Source organism: Parasteatoda tepidariorum, chromosome 6, assembly GCF_043381705.1.
Source record: "Parasteatoda tepidariorum isolate YZ-2023 chromosome 6, CAS_Ptep_4.0, whole genome shotgun sequence".
Lineage (NCBI taxonomy): Eukaryota > Metazoa > Arthropoda > Arachnida > Araneae > Theridiidae > Parasteatoda > Parasteatoda tepidariorum.
Genome location: NC_092209.1, coordinates 67684985 through 67703159, shown reverse-complemented (window position 1 = coordinate 67703159; position 18175 = coordinate 67684985). Strand labels below are relative to the sequence as shown.

The 18175-nt window shown below is 28.0% G+C and overlaps 1 protein-coding gene across 4 annotated transcripts in view; it reads right to left on the bottom strand.

Annotated features, from left to right (window-relative positions):
* LOC107443534 (ABC transporter ATP-binding protein/permease Hmt-1) overlaps window positions 1-17937 on the bottom strand; it is a 36606-nt gene extending 18669 nt beyond the window's left edge. For 2 of the 4 annotated variants that reach the window (XM_071182484.1, XM_071182485.1), the window contains exons 1-11: window positions 17279-17932; window positions 14090-14237; window positions 13808-14009; window positions 12954-13043; window positions 12747-12849; window positions 12566-12655; window positions 11603-11724; window positions 10326-10435; window positions 3708-3773; window positions 1810-2012; window positions 63-126 (exon numbers count right to left, since the gene is read on the bottom strand). In XM_071182484.1, the coding sequence (XP_071038585.1) occupies window positions 63-126; window positions 1810-2012; window positions 3708-3773; window positions 10326-10435; window positions 11603-11724; window positions 12566-12655; window positions 12747-12849; window positions 12954-13043; window positions 13808-14009; window positions 14090-14237; window positions 17279-17775 (1695 nt within the window). In that variant the 5' untranslated portion in view covers window positions 17776-17932. Of the gene's footprint in view, window positions 1-62; window positions 127-1809; window positions 2013-3707; window positions 3774-10325; window positions 10436-11602; window positions 11725-12565; window positions 12656-12746; window positions 12850-12953; window positions 13044-13807; window positions 14010-14089; window positions 14238-17278 lie in introns of all 4 variants that reach the window. The other 2 variants (XM_043051848.2, XM_071182483.1) reach the window with 2 other exon arrangements.
* Window positions 17938-18175: the final 238 nt, after the last annotated feature.

The following is an 18175-nucleotide window of genomic DNA, read 5'->3' as shown; positions in this document are numbered from 1 at the left end:
GATCTAAAAATAAGATAAAATTACTAATTTAAACACTCAGAGAATATATTCATTGATTTTACCTCTGGTTCTGTACTGAGTAGAGTAAACATGTTTTCCATGTCGACAAAAGCAGTTTGCACCATTCTAAATTAAAAATTAAACTAATATTTAATTAGGCCAGTAAACATAAAATAAAGTGAGTTAAATTCATAAAAATGGGTTTTGTAAATATAGATAGTTATGTGCGAGCAAAACTGCCTTAATTTTTAAAATTAAAACACTTAAAACTAATAAAAAAAAATTATTTTTTTATGAGCAAAATAGCTGTTTCAAAGTATAAATACATAAAAGAGTAAATTTCAAATTCATTCACATACAACAATAACTTTTATATACATAAAAGTATAATTTTTAATATACAAATACTTTTTTTTTTATAATTGAAGCAAAAATTTTATATTATTACTTTCCTTAACCTTTAAATTGGACAAATCTGTTAAACTATTAAGTAGTTGTAAATAATGACAATTTAAAGTGAATATGAAAAGTAACAGACGCATTAATTCTCAAATCAAAATATTTTTAACGGAAGAGTCTTTTTATAATGTTTTCCAGAAATTACTGTATATTAAATGACTTATAAATTAACATTCTATTTTTACAAAAGAGTATTTATTGGAATAAAAAAATACTTTATGTTTGAACATAAAAGTAACTGAAACTTATCTACTTAATATTAAAGAGGGTAACAAATTCTGGAATGATCAAGACTAAGTTTTAAACTATACATAGTAATTTTGAGTTAGAAAATTAAAAATCAGAAAAACTGATTTCATAAAATAATAGAATAGTCATTAAGCCACAGCCAAGATTAAATACATAAATTTTCTATCACTAAAAAGCAAGTTACCAGAATAATAGCAAACGAAATATCATGCAGTAAGCTCCAGGTATAGTTTAGCAATGATAAATTGATAATGATAAATTCAGATGAGCGAACTCAACAGATAACCCACAAAATAAAGTTATGCAAATACAGTATGTTACATCAAAAACACCGCTAAGTTAATTCTAACTGATATTTACTAATAATATTTTTACTGCTAAAAAGAAATATCCATATGAAGACAGGGTATACTTTGTGCAACATATAAATGAAGCAAAACAAAGTGAATGCAGCACAAATAAAGGAGTGCACAAAAATGAACGTACTATAGTTTCATTTCCATAAACAAAACTGAGAAACGTTCTTGTTTATATAACCAGTCTCCATTCTCGTGCTTTTCTTTATTTATGCTTTACTCGTACTGCTTTTCTGTATGCAATATGTTTATCAAAAATATAGAAGAAAGATTGCATATCTGGTCAAAATTTGCAGACAATACATAGTGGAACAGAACTTCTCACACATACTTAAAATATTCTGTTCGATTAAACAGATACAATCAAAATATTCTGTAATACCCTCAAAATATTCTGTTTAATCAAACAGAATATTTTGAGAATTTTTTATGTTGATGAGTATAATATTTAATATTATCGACAGAACATCTTGAGTATAATACTTTGTTCACATAAAATTTTGTTCAACCGAACAGAATTTTACAAGGACAAAACCTTATGGGCCTTAATCTATTCATATACTAAACAAGATAGAACATATTCTCTTCATATATTAAACAAAATGGGACACAGGCAAAGATGAATGTGAAATAAAATCTCACTCAGACAAAATTTCATGAAACAAAAAAAAGAAATATCTCCATGGAAAAACAAACATCTATTATAAGCACATTATATATCATTCTCAAAAATGTGATGGTTTACCTGTAATATGTGCCAAAAAAATTTAGTGGTGTATATAACTGCAAGATGTATGTGCTAAATAGAACATAATCACCAGATGTTAATTTTCCTTCAACAACATAATGAGCACAAAGTAAAGCTCCGGCCAATACACCAATACTGATTGCAGTATTCTGAGCAGTATTTAGCAGATTTAAAGAAGCTGTTGAAATCCATTCAGCTTCCTGAAATACATAATTTGCACTTAGTTTGTAAAAATTATCTGATAAAAATAAAATAAACACTAAATAAATAAAATATTGCATTTAAAATTAATACAAAATCACTTAAAACTACAGGGGTGATTGTGAGCCCAACTAAAAAATGCCGAAAGATTCTTGAGTAAAGTTATTAATGACGCATGTCAAAAAATTAATGTCCTTATAAATTTAAATGAATAATTTACTTTTATCTCTAATCACATTTATTATTCTACCAGACAAAATATTTACAAATGAAAGAGATACCAAGTATATTTCTAATTATATTGGGCTGATGCATAAGTTCCCGCGTTTCGTTGAATTTAAAAAATTTGCATTGAAAATGAAATGCATTGACATAATCTTTTCTACAAAATAGTGTATTTCACTTTTTTGTTGACTTTAATTTTTGCTACTTTTTAGAGCATTTAAATGGAGTGTCAAGTCGAGAAAAACGAGCATTTTCGACACCACCTTCTTTTTGCGTTTAATCGAGGTGCCAAAGCCACAGAAGCTGCTAGAGATAGTTGTGCCGTGCGATTTCAAATGCTTTATGCGACGTTTCGGTCATTAATGATGTCGAATTACAGACTTGGTTGGACGACTTTTTCGAGATGCTTCCGGGTGTTTCTACCGAAGAGGTGTCGAAAAACTCGCTGAACGTTGGGAAGAAGTCATACACAACAACGGAGAGTACATTGTTGATTAAATTGTTGTTATTTTATGCCAAAACAATTAAGTTTTAATTTTTTTTTAAGAACGCAGGAACTTATTTATCAACCCAATATTATCTAGTATATTAAGTACATTATCTAATTATAATATTTTTTTATAAAATATATAAGAATTTTTATACATAAATGTGATCGATGATTTCCAGAAACTTCTGGAGAGCAGTAAGTGTAAAATCCAGAGCACAATCATCTCTGAAACGAACATTAAACTTGAGATTTTTTTAAACATAAATAGTTTTTCCTGGTAAAAAAAAGATTGATATTTGATTATAAACTCATAAGTTATTTCAAATTTGTTATAAAAGAGATTTTTTAAAATTTATGATCAGTTGCAAAATATTTATTTATTGCAAATTTTTCTATGTTTGTACATTTAAGAGGCTGGGTGGCGAAGTTGGTTTGTCGTCGGCCTTCTGAGCCCAAGTCTGCGGGTTCGATCCCCGGCCCAGACACCGGATTTTCGGGATGCAGAAAATCCTCAGCGGCCTTGTCGTATGATTATGCGGCATGTAAAAGATCCCTGGAGTGCCTTATTGGCTCTTGGCATTCCCGGCAAAATTAAATTCCTAGTGCACTTTAGCATCCAAATAGAGTCTCGGTGCTGCCATCTAGTGTGGCAGAAACTAGACGTCCAAATTAACATGACCAACGGTATCTCACCCATTGTGGTGGTCATGAAAGAGTGGATACCACCTCTGGAGAGCGCACTAGGTCTGCTTATCGGCAAGACTGATTGTGCAGCTCATTGGAAATAAAAAAAAAAAACATTTAAGAGGAACTAGATATTTAAATTTTATTCACATATGTTTTAAAATCACGGAAAAGAAATAAATAAACAGTTTAATAGAATAACAATAATACTTTTAATTCAATAGTTAAAATACAAATATATTTATAAATGTAATTTACTTTAATACTTTTATACTTGAATTCTGGTGGTACATACCTGGTACTTATCAATGCATTTTTCGTAGTTTTCTGATTCAAATAATTCTGCATTATAATATTTCACCTAAGATATATAATACAAAATATACTTTCTCTTTCAGAAGGCAAAATAATTAATAAGAAAATAAAATTTCTTAAAAGTAAATTTCGAGATATATAGAAGAAACATATTGTAGAAATTAACTTAAATTGAACTATCAAATTTAGTCCTAATACCTAGATTTAACATTATTTTTAATGTGTAGCAGTGTTTCGAAAGTTTTTGCAGGAAAAAAATATGCTTTGAAAATTTATACCAGCAAAATAGGATTTATTAGAATACTGATTAAATAATTAAGTGGTAAAAAGTATATACCATATTTAATAAAAGCAATATGTTAATTTTAAAACCAAAATGATTTTAATAAAACATTTTAAAAGAACTAAATCTAAGTTGCTTAATAAGTTCAGATACTTTTTAATGAAGTATAAATTAGAGATTAACAACTAAAAGAATAGTGCTAAAATTTACTGCTTGATAAAAATTAAAGATATTTTACTAAATTGAATTATCAATAAAAATCATAAAAAATTAAATCACACATTCAAAACAACCTGATTTAAAAAAAAAAAAAGTTTTATTAAAGTCATTTACAAAGTTTTCAGGGTTCCCACTCAATTCTAGGAAAAAAATTCCCTGAGCTTTCCAGGTATATAAGGTAAATTTTAATAAAAATTCATCCCATATTTTATCTATACCATGCTATTTTTCATCAGAAAACTTTGATTTTTTTTTAGAATGAAAATGGAAACGTGGAAAAGTTTCACTAAGAGGTGAGATTTTAGAATTCTTTTTTAATAGATGTTAGAATTATTTAAATCGAATCTCAATAACTCATTACTGTCATTGACAAGTCTAAGACTGGTTATTTTCCAGGTACAATATAGAAATTTTCCTGGTTCTTTGTAAAAGATTGCAACTTTCCCTGACTATTCCCTGCTTTTTAGAGTTGAAATAAAATTCCCTGGCAATTTCAGGTTTTCCCTGCTCTCCCTGACCCGTTGGAACACCGGTTTTACTTATGAAATCAAGTTTGTAAATTAAACGATAGATTACCTTAAATGTAAATAAAATTTTTCCAAATGACAAAATTATTATAAATGTTTTTTATTATTTTTTTATTTCTTTTTACATGTTTTTTTCTTTTTTAAAAAAATTCTGTGATGAATATATTAACTTTGTTTACATTAACTTTTGAGCAATGAAACCTAAACTGAGTATGGTAAAACCTGGTTATTCTCCTCTACAACCAACTGGGTTTTTTTTCAATGCAACTCTTTGCAAAATAGTAAGCAGCAGAAAAATTCTTACACAAATTTGTCCAAAATGCTTAGCAATTAAAACAAAGGATTATGGTAAGTGGATTGGCCAAAATATAAAAAATTATGGATTGGCCAAAATATAAAAAACTGAAGAAGAAAAAAAATGAAATAAATATTACTTAAGATTTTTAATTCTCAAACAACACTTTCCACAGAATATTTTTACTATAATCTACTAATAAAGATACTTTTACATAAATTTTTACAGCTAAAGATTTCAGATATCCATTAGTTTGCGAGTAAGCAAAATTTGTACTAAAAAATTGTAATTTGCATAAAACACCTTTCAGTTACTTTGATTTTATGTGAATAAAAATGTTAAAAGAAGGTGAGAATTTGTCTTCATAATTACAAAGCAGATAAATAACATCTCTAACTTTAATGCATCATTATATTTCTGAATCTTCAAGTCATAACAATATGTAAGGAGGATATAAGAATCACGATACTTCTCTAAAATAAATATTTTAATTTCATGCCAGAAAAATAGGAAACAAATGTGACTTTGTATTCATAATTAACAAAAACGGGCTAAATTATACTCCTGACTGCAGTACAGTATATTTATGAATCTTAAATAACAAAATATATGAAGCTGTGTGTAAACTTAGTTAGAGAAAATATCTTTAAAAAATACTGACACTAAAGCAAAGCCAAAATTATATTTATTTTGATTATAAGAACAAAACTTTAACACCTTAAAAATGCTTTGAAAGGAGGCATTTAAATCAAAATATGCCTCAGTAATTGAATATTTTCCCAAAACTGCACAACTGAATCAATAAAAATATCATTTCCAAAATTACAAAATGCACACTATTCAAATCAATGTTATGAGGTTTTTTTTAAATAGACATTTGATTTTTACACCTATCCTCTTTTTGCGCTATTGTGGCATTCTTTAGACATTTATGTCACTTTAAAGTTGAAATAAATCAAGAACTACATACTTATTTGGGCATGTGTATATACATAAATTTCTCATCAGTACATAACTCTCTCATAGTATAACAAGCAGGGGTGTTTGTGGGACCCCAAAAAATCCCCTGAAACTTTTACGGACTTACTACCGACATTTTGGAGTTTCGAGAAGGGGGGGGGGAGAAATGAAAAATTACAATTATGAAGTATTGAATGACCTAATTATAAAAGTTCAATGAATTACTTTTTTTGCAAAATTAATAACCATAAATTTTCAAACATATAAACTACTACATTTTATGTAAATATTTTAAATTACCTGAATTAATTCTTTAAAAAAAATTATCTAATTTCTGCTGCTTTTTTTAATTTTCTGATGTTTGTGGGCTTGTCTTTCTTTTGTGGTGAACTTCATAATTGCAGGAAGGTTGACTTTTATTTTCCTCATTTACAGTTGAANCAAAAAAAAGAAATATCTCCATGGAAAAACAAACATCTATTATAAGCACATTATATATCATTCTCAAAAATGTGATGGTTTACCTGTAATATGTGCCAAAAAAATTTAGTGGTGTATATAACTGCAAGATGTATGTGCTAAATAGAACATAATCACCAGATGTTAATTTTCCTTCAACAACATAATGAGCGCAAAGTAAAGCTCCGGCCAATACACCAATACTGATTGCAGTATTCTGAGCAGTATTTAGCAGATTTAGAGAAGCTGTTGAAATCCATTCAGCTTCCTGAAATACATAATTTGCACTTAGTTTGTAAAAATTATCTGATGAAAATAAAATAAACACTAAATAAATAAAATATTGCATTTAAAACTAATACAAAATCACTTAAAACTATAGGGTAGATTGTGAGCCCAATTCAAAAATCCTGAAAATTCCTTGAGTAAAATTATTAATGACACATTTCAAAAAATTAATGTCCTTATAAATTTAAATCATAGATTGATTCTAAATATGCAGCATAATTTAAAAGAACAATTTACTTTTATCTCTAATCACATTTATATTCTACCAGACCAGACCAGACAAAATATTTACGAATGAAAGAGATGCCAAGTATATTTCTAATTATATATATATATATATATTCAATGGCGGGCACTTGGGGTTTGTCCCATTGGCCACAGAAATGCCAGAACTGCCACTCTCTTCTCCTTAGGCAGTGGGCATCTGTGGCGAAGCCACGGCGGTGGAGTAGCGTCGCCCACGTCACACAACCACAAACCCGTTTATAGGGCGGGTCACATTCACACAAAGAGGAAAGGACATAGAACACAGAGAGAGAAAGAAACATCCCTGCCCTGAGCAGGATTCGAACCCGCGGCCAATAGCTCCGCAGTCAGACACGCTAACCACTCGGCCACCTGGTCGGCATTTCTAATTATATTATCTAGTATATTAAATATATTATCTATTTCTAATATTTTTTTTAAAAATATAAAAGAATTTTTATACATAAATGTGATCGATGATTTCCAGAAACTTCTGGAGAGAAGCAAGTGTAAAATCTGGAGCACAATCATCTCTGAAACTAACATTAAACTTAAGATTTTTTTTAAACAACATAAATAGTTTTTCCTGGTAAAAAAAAATATTGTAATTTGATTTTAAACTAATAAGTTATTTCAAATTTGTTATAAAAGAGACTTTTTAAAATTTATGATCAGTTGCAAAATATTTATTTATTCAAATTTTCCTATCTATGTTTAAACATTTAAGAGGAACTAGATATTTAAATTTTATTCACATCTGCTTTAAAATCACAGAAAAGAAAAAAATAAACAGTAGAAATAACAATTTAATAGAATAACAATAATACTTTTAATTCAACAGTTTAAAAAAAATACAAATATATTTAGAAATGTAATTTACTTTAATACTTTTATACTTGAATTCTGGTGGTACATACTTGGTACTTATCAATGCATTTTTCGTAGTTTTCTGATTCAAATAATTCTGCATTATAATATTTCACCTAAAATATATAATACAAAATATATATTCTCTTTCAGAAGGTAAAATAATTAATAAGAAAATAAAATTTCTTAAAAGTAAATTTTGAGATATATAGAAGAAACACATTGCATTATTGAAGAATATTACATATGGAAGAAACATATTGAAGAAATTAACTTAAATTGAACTATTCAATTTAGTCCTAATACCTAGATTTAACATTATTTTTAATGTGTAGCAGTGTTTTGAAAGTTTTTCCAGGAAAAAAATATGCCTTGAAAATTTATACCAACAAAATAGGTTTTATTAGAATACTAATTAAATAATTAAAAGTATATACCATATTTAATAAAAACAATATGTTAATTTTAAAACCAAAATAATTTTAATAAAACATTTTAAAAGAACTAAATGTTGCTTAATAAGTTCAGATATTTTTCAATGAAGTATAAATTAGAGATTAACAACTAAAAGAATAGTGCTAAAATTTACAGCTTGATAAAAATTAAAGATATTTTACTAAATTGAATTATCAATAAAAATCATGAAAAATTAAATCACACATTCAAAACAACCTGATTTCAAAAAAAAGTTTTATTAAAGTCATTTACAAGGTTTTCAGGGTTCCCACTTAATTCTAGGAAAAAAATTCCCTGAGTATCCCTAGGTATATAAGGTAAATTTCAATAAAAATTCATACCATATTTTATCTATACCATGCTATTTGTCATCAGAAAACTTTGATTTTTTTTTTAGAATGAAAATGGAAACATGGAAAAGTTTCACTAAGAGGTGAGATTTTAGAATTTTTTTTAAATAGATGTTAGAATTATTTAAATCGAATCTCAATAACTGATTGCTGTTATTGAAAAGTGTAAGTCTGGTAATTTTCCAGGTACAATATAGAAATTTTCCCGGCTTTTTGTAAAAGATTGCAACTTTTCCTGACTATTCCCTGCTTTTTAGAGTTAAAATAAAATTTCCCAACAATTTCAGGTTTTCCCTGCTCTCCCTGACCCTTTGGAACACTGGTTTTAGTTATGAAATCAAGTTTGTAAATTAAACGATAGATTACCTTAAATGTAAATAAATTTTTTACAAATGACAAAATGATTTTAAATCCTTCCTATTATTTTTTTATTTCTTTTCTCATGTTTTTTCTTTTCTTTTTTTAAAATTCTGTGATGAAGAGGTTTATATTAACTTTTGAACACTGAAACCAAAACTGAGTATGGTAAATCCTAGTAATTCTCCTCTACAACTAACTGGGTTTTTTTTAATGCAATTCTTTGCAAAATAGTAAGCAGCAGAAAAATTCTTACGCAAATTTGTCCAAAATGCTTAGCAATTAAAACAAAGGATTATGGTAAGTGATTGGCCAAAATATAACAAACTGAAGAAGAAAAAAAATGAAATGAAATAAATATTACTTAAGATTTTTAATTCACAAACACTTTCCACAGAATATTTTTACTATAATCTACTATTAAATATACTTTTACATAAATTTTTACAGCTAAAGATTTTAGATAACCATTAGTTTGAGAGGAAGCAAAATTTGTACTAAAAATAATAAAATAAGGTGAGAATTTGTCTTCATAATTACAAAGCAGATAAATAACATCTCTAACGTCAATGCATCATTATATTTCTGAATCTTCAAGTCATAACAATATGTATAAAGAGGATATAAGAATCACGATAGTTCTCTAAATAAAAAATATTTTAATGATTTTAATTTCATGCCAGAAAAATAAGAAACAAATGTGACTTTTTATTCATTATTAACAGAAAGGAGCTGAATTATACTCATGACTGCAGTACACTATAATATTTATGAATCTGAAATAACAACATGTATGAAACTGTGTGTAAACTTAGTTAGAAAAAATATCTCTGCACAATTGAATCAATAAAAATATCATATTTAAAGTTACAAAATGCACACAATTCAAATCAATGTTTCGAGTTTTTTTTAATAGACATTTGTTATTTACACCTATTGCCTTATTGTGCTATTGTGGCTTTCTTTAGACATTTACATCACTTTAAAGTTGAAATGAATCAAGAACTACACACTTAACCGACTAAGCATTTGGGTATGTGTATATACATAAATTTCTTATCAATACACAACTCTCTCATAGTATAAAAAGGTAAGCTGGTTTTACAACTGGCAAAACAATAAGTAGAAAGACGTTTTCAGGTGCAGCTAATACCCAGATGGTAAATAGCAACAAAGATTTTTGAAAAAATATTCAATTGAATAAAATATTACATTGAATAAAATATTACATTGAATAAAATATTCAATGTAAAAATAATAAACTGCCTGTTATAATTAGAAATCAACTCACTGTTTCAAAGTTAAGTAAAGAGTCAACACATTGTGCCTCAACTGCATTGTCCAACTTATTTGCATCCCGTCTAAATTTTGTTCTCCATTCCGTAAGATATATTGTAGATCCTAAAAAAATAGATTATTCAACAAAACAGAATTGTGTAGGAAAAAACACAAAGAACGACTAATAAAATACCTAGAATACATGAACAAGAATAAAATTAATAAAAATATATAACAGAACTCAAATAAAACAATTCTTTAATCCAACTAAGAAAAATATTGATGACATATTTAATGCTAGAAGGTTAATAATAACCCGTATGAAGGTAAATCAATAAATCTTTAAATAATAGTTATGGATTTCTTTTTCATTGCCAAATAGCTTTTAATGCTCTTGTTTGAATGGAAATTGATAAATAGAAGAAAAATTTCCATATTAACTTATGTTAAAGAAAAACAGTTACATATTAAAACTTCTTTTTTTTATCTTCTTACCGGCGTTTAACAGCCGACCCAATTCTGAGTTTATGATTATCAGTGTTCCAACTCCTTAGCCTTGTAATTTTGAACTAAATCCAGATGACAAGGAAACTCTTGGATCAAGCATAGGGACAAACTACTTTTTGTGGAGGATTTTTTGAGGGAACTAACCCGCATTTGCAATACATAAAGAGGAAAATTACAAAACATTTCCACGGTTAGCCTGATGGCAAGGGGATTCATATCCATGATGTGTCTACCACTGAGTACATTTACAAATTAAAATGTAAAGTGTCCTTAACAACTTTTATTAAATAATAATATTAAAAGCAGGAACATATAACTTATGGCGCTGGGGCCAAAAGTGGCCTATCTAAATCTTTGGACGAAGTCCCTGAATAATATCAAATATTAATGAAATAAAAAAATCACCATTTGGAAAAAATACTGTTGTTTTCAGATGCCAATTTTTCTTTAACAGTACATTCTGATTCTTTGTTTAGTTACTGCGTTCGTGGAAGTCTAAACTCAACTTGAAACACTTTGTTTCACAAGTTTTGTTTACAGTTATAAGTTTAGTATTTCTCGTGAAAGGTAATTTTTTGCAAATTTGTAAAGCAGTTAAAGAATTAATGCAATAAAAACATTTTAATTCCAGTGGAAATTTATTTATGGTGATATAAGTGTAAGGTAATAAATATTTGCATTATACCAGATGTGCAAAAGTAATAAATTAGTTTCATGATAAGGACTTAAACTTTTTGAATAAAATTTAAAAAAACACCAAACTAATCAAAAATTTATTCTTACCTAAGTATATAGTCATGGTAACAAAGACTATTAAACCAAACCATGGGTTAAATGCAACAGCAAAATAAATTACAGCTATGAAGATATCAGCAAAAGTGGGAATGATGTTGAACACAATGTAACTGAAAATATAAAATTAAATTACAATAAACATACTAAGCATTTTTGATTTTGATTCTTTCTTCATACATTATCGAAATAGCTGAAAAAGGATTAATGATTTGATTGACTTATTTTTGAAAAGTTAGAAGTAGTCCATATTCTAACATTTTCAAAATTATGTATTGTATTTGTAGTATTGCAATAGAACCAGTATTAAACAAAAAGTTCATGAAACAAACAAACGATTTTTGAATCTGATCACCCTGGTATCAGAATTGACTGAGACATCTGGTACATCTTCATCGCTGCAACTATGCTTGCAATCTCAATGCAGTAGACAAAGACTAAAGCTTAATCTCGCATATACTGCACATAGTAAAATTTGCATAAATAAGAGATAAAACTTATTCAAAAAATTTGTTTTGCTAATTTGAGTTTTGTACTAGACTAATACTAAAGAATGAATCCCTAGATAGCCAGTAATAATATAACCAAAACTTTTGGACAAGAATTGTTTTAAAGCTTTTAAAATACACAAAATGAATGATCTAACTATTACAAAGCAGGTAAAAATAATAAACCATAGATGCTAAGAAATCCCAACACTTTTTTGTTAAAATAAAGACATTTTCATGGTCTGTAACACTTTTCATAACATGTTTTAAACCCAAAATCTTCATTGCTTATTTAATAATGTTATTTAACTAATACCACAAAGTTCCTCATAAAATAATGCTAAAAAATAAATTTTCTTTACAAATAATAAATACACATACACATGTTCATTATTATACACTTCAAATATCAATTATTTTTGCTAACAAGCAATTGCACATCAACATGAAACATTAATAATCTTACCCCAATAAATTACTTATGCTGCTTGTACCTCTATCCATGACACGCAAAACTTCCCCAATCTTTCTACCCAAATGCCAATTTAAAGACAAACTGTAAAATAGGTATGAAATATGTAGAAAGTAGCAATAAGAATATTCAAAATTTCCAATAAAATATATTATTACAAAAAATGTTTCCTTACCTATGTAAATGGTTGTACATATTTACTTCAACTTCTTTCACAGTGTATTGCTGTACTCTGATCCACAAGAAGGAACGAATATTATTCATAAAGCTATTGCTACCTGAAAAATATAAGTTTTTGTAAAATGTTTAATTTTATTAAAATACTAAAATACCTAAAAGAATAATGAATGAAAAGAAAATACAATCATTATTATAATAATACCTTGCCCTTGGAGAAACCAAAATGCCACATATATACAGATATAATCCCATCTAAACGTCATAATGGAACGATCTACAGTCAAACTGTTAACTAAAAAAATAAAATGAATGAGATTATATTCACTTCATAAATGAAAAAAATTTTAAAAATATAATACAAATTTTAGCATGTTAATTTAACACTTAGCATGTAAAAACACCTAGCATGTTAATTTACCCAAAGAATTATTAAGGCACAAATTAATTGCAAAAAAGAGAGAGAGCATTATTGAGATTATACTGATTACCCATTGGTAATTTTTTTCTTTTCTTTAATAGACTTAACACTTCAAGTCATGGGTTGCAAAAACTGCATTAATAGATAAGTGTTCTCTTGTATGATGGGTGAAATTGGGTTCCAATTCCAGCAATATTCGTTCCTTAAGGCATCACACAATTCTTTTCTTTTTGAAATATTCATATTTATATTAAAATTGCAGCCAAGGGACTAATTATGAATAACTTAATCATAAAAAGAACTTAAAAATACATAAATATTATGTAAAAACTTAGGAGATGGATGCTGGTGAAAATAAAATGAAAAAACTCAGTGTTGAAAACAATCAACTCCTAAAAGTTCCAAAATTATTGTCTGCTTTTTTTCTTTTCTTTTTTTAAAATTTGATTTCATTGTACAGCTTTTTTATTAACGCTTATGTTAGCTTAATTTTTTTATGATTCCTACAACAATATTCTAACAACTCTTTATTTATAATTATGGAGTTGAAGTTAATCTAGTTAAAAAGTGTGCAGACATGAAAAACTTAGAACAACACACATTTTCCAATGAACAAAAACACAAAAAACTGAACTTACTGATATATTTGTTATACTGAGGAACAAAAACAGTGATAACTCTTCCTGCAATTAGGAAACCAAAGCAACAAATTACTCTAAGTTGCAATAACTTATTTTTCTTTGGCCACAAAAATGGAATCAACCTCTTGCATTTCACCCAGAAATCTGAAAAGGCAGAAGAATTTCTTGGGGGTGACTGTGCTCCACTTTCAAGAAGATTCTAGAATAAAAGCATTAATTGAAAATTTTAATGACCTTGTATGAAAAATTATAAATGTAACAGAAATAATTAAAGTTTACCTCAGCATCAGCTTGAATACTCAAATGAGAGTACATGATAAGATCTTCCGGCTTTGGAATACCAGGCGCTTTTAAGCCTATTCCAAATAATAAGCAGCAACATGAATATCGGAGAACAAAGTAACCCAATTCCACCTTATCAGATAAACTGAAAAACAAAATTGTTAGAAAAGTTTAGGAACATAAATAATTTATAATCTGTTCAAATTTGAGTTTCATTAACAAAACAACTCAGAAGAATATATAAATCCATATTTTAAAAATCACTTTAAATTTCAAAGTTGAGAAACACATTATGATCCTGAATATTAGTTACCTTTAATTTACAAATATAAGCACATCAAAGCATAAGCCAAGACTTTGCTTCCTTGTTGAAAATTTACCCGAAATTCAAAACCAATATATAAGTCGACGCAAAAAAATATATAAGGTGTTATCTTTGAGGGTAACTGTCTCAATTTTCTTGCTGCAGTACCTAGCATCTTAGTTTGTTTATTGTGTCATTTATGTATTATATTCCTATACCCTAAGTTAGAGCACAAAAAAATATATAATTTTTTTCCTACTGTCATTTTTATGACTCAATGGTTTTTTTAAGTGTTTTACTTTCAACTATTATTTTACATACTTATATAATTTTTAAGCACTGTTTTGTGATATCTAAAAATATATTGCTAATGCTTTATTGCTAAATTAAAAAAAAATATATAATAAAAACATTTTTTATCTTGTAAAAATTTTCCAAAAATTCTCAGCTCTAATTCATTAATTTATGGAATAACATTTATTTTTTCTACCATCAAGAAATTATTAATAATTTAAATTTTATTGTTTCACTCAAGCAGCATTCTAATACCAAGTTATATGGATGGCATCAAATCAAACAAATTCTTAGCTCAAACAGTCCAAATTATAAAGCTGAAAAATTTTGCAGAATTTATTTAGCGTATGAAGATGAATATGAGATGACCTTATATTAATAAATAACTCAATTATCTCCCTATAAATAAATTATCCGTTAACCGGGTGCAAGTGAAAAGTCACCGAAAATGTAGACTTTTCTAAACACATAAAAAGGAAATAAAATAAATATAGTTGACTATCGCCTTGCACCTGATTAACTAAAAGTACTTTTTTTGTATTTACCCTTTGCCTGAGCTTTAAAGATGGCTAATAAGTCAATTATTTATAATTTAACCCATTCATAAAAATAAAAAAAAATAGTTTATAGTTAATAACCAGAACATACAGAATTTATCTGAATATTTCACTGAATAGTCAAATTTTGGTCCCACAAGAATATGCAGTATGTAACTAATCAGCTCAGAAAATAAATATATATATATATATACTAGGGATGCACAACCTTTTTGAATGAAGGGCCACTTGCACAGCAGGTAAATAAAATAAAGGTCGCACACATATTTAGTCTTGTTAGTAGCAAATACAGTCGAACTCCGCTATATTGTACCTGGGATATTATATCCCGGATATATTGAACACTTGGATGTAGTGAACTTTTTTAGTGGTCCCGTTTGTACAGTACAGAACCCGTTATCTGGAATTCAGAAAACCAAAAAACCGGAACGAAATTCAGTAAATTTTCCCGCCATTTTCAAAAAAATAATTTTTTTTCCTTATAAGATTTCAGGATTTTTCTTTCTTTTTTGAAAGATGTTTACCTTACCATCATTTTGGAAATAATCATTAGTGTATTACTTCATCTTTTTTTCCTCTTTTTAAGATTATTTCCAAAATTTTTTTTTCAGTTGGGTTTAACAATAAAAAAACGGCTTTTTGTAGCGATTCAGAAAACCGGAAAAATCAGTTATCCGGAATAGCGATGGTCCCGATCGTTCCAGATAATCGATTCCCTACTGTAGTACTATTTAAATGTTATTTTTAAGGCTTATAGTGAACAGCGCAGAACTTAGAAATTTGGTTATAGTGGACCCAAATTATATTTCTCTAAATATCTTTTTCAATCCTCCTTGCAGGTGTTGAGACTGAAAATGAATGCCTTCCTATACAATGTGTAATATTTCACTCCTTTATGCTTATCACAGTTAACTATATTGTAATAAATGTTAAACAGAGCATTTATCTTATACTCCCCCCTCCCTGACAAGCCTCACTTTGTCCCTTTTCCCCAAGCTTGCTCTACAACTAGTTAACTTGGTCACCTGCTGAATTTTTGGAATTCTATTATCTATTCAAATCATATTCTTTACAACTCACCACTTGACAATCAAAAAGGGGAACAATTTAACTGGTTCAACAGCTGCTCTCTTCATATTCTTACATTATTTATTTGAGACAAGACTATTTCAAAAGCAGGAAAAATGGTAAATTCTCTAAAGAGAAAAGCGTTTTTGATAGAGGACAAAGTAAAAATGTATTTAAGATGGAACCAGTAAATTGGCACTGCGTAAGGAATTTTCCTTTTCAAAATCTAGCATGGCACAAATAAAGCACGGCAAAAAGTTATACATTAGATGTAAGATTTAAAACTCACGAGTCATAATAAACATATCAGGAATTTATAAACCATGTGGAGATTAGTAGTTATAAATGCAAAGAAACAACTGAAACGTCACTTGGATTTATGACGGAATCGGCAAAAATTACTCAAATTTGCATAACATAATATCGTATTAAACGAATTGGGTCTTTTGAAGTCTTTTTTTGGGTCTTTCGTAGCAATAACCAATGAAAAAGCGATTGAGAAACAACATAGATCTACAATAGATTCAGTGCAAATTGAGCACATTAAAAAGGGATAACTCAAATGTACGATTCAAAATGTTCGAAATTTTTTTTTTAAACTATTTCATTCAGAGGCTTTCGCAGGCGCACATCAACAGTTGGAGGGGCGCAGGTTGTGCACCCCTAATGTAGATAAAGCAAATACAAAAAGAAACTTGGAATAATATATAGATATCCACATTCTTTAGAATCGTAAATTTTTTTATATATTAACTGATCTTTAGCTTCGTTTCCAGATATGTACATTACAAATTTTCTAAATGTTTGCTACATAACGGCAAACCACCTCAACCAACGGCAAGAAACCTCAAATTGTCTTCATATAAATCACTATTTTTCCCTCATCACAAAATAGTCATCTCAACAATTTGAAAGTGTGAATTATCATTATATTGTTCCAAGAATTTTATAAATATCACATACTTGCTTAAATTGAACCACCAATCTTCTTTCTGAATGTTTAATAGAGTAAGGTTCTCGGAAACAAATATTGCAGTCCAATAAACTAAGAGTACCAAACCATGTCCTCTAGTTGGAATACTAGGCAAAGCTCTATGTCTCTCCAAAAAGATAAGGAACAAAGCAAAGGGAAAAGAAACTGCATACAAAAAGGCACTAAGGAACATGTAACCATAGAGAATTTTATGATAGAGAATCGTGAATTGTAAAATAAGACGACTTAAAGCAGCTAAAGGAAGGATGGTATGACAGAAAATTTGTAATTTATAAAGAAAAGATGGTCGCAAAACTCTTGTATCTACGGTAGTCGAAAATTTCATATACATTAGAATTTGAATTATTCCAAAAATACTAATAAATAAAAAAGCGAAGGACGAAAATATTGTGTCGGCAAAGCAATGAGAGAGACCATGATTTATCCATGGCTTTAAAAACGTAACATTGGGGGGACAGTAATACATTTTAATTGAATGATTTTAATGAATATTAGAGAGCGATAATTAAAAACTTCTAATAAACTCCAATGTCTGTATAGAGCGGCTGAGGCTTCACATCTCACACAGGCTATTTCATGCAATCTTTTGTTTTTGTTTACCTTACAACCACGTTACAGTTGTAAATATAAAACTAAAAATACGGTTAAGGAATGTTCATATTCCAACTGAAAAAAAATCTCTATTAATAATATTGCTATAAGAAAAATTAGCTAAAATTACGAAGAATGGTTTTTTTTAATCCACTTTTCTTTTAAATTTTGATAACAATTAGTACTGGGGATTGTAACTGTAACTTTTAAATTGCTCTCAAATTTTTCATCTCGCTAGTTGGAATGTTACAATTCGCGATCGCAACGAACTATAG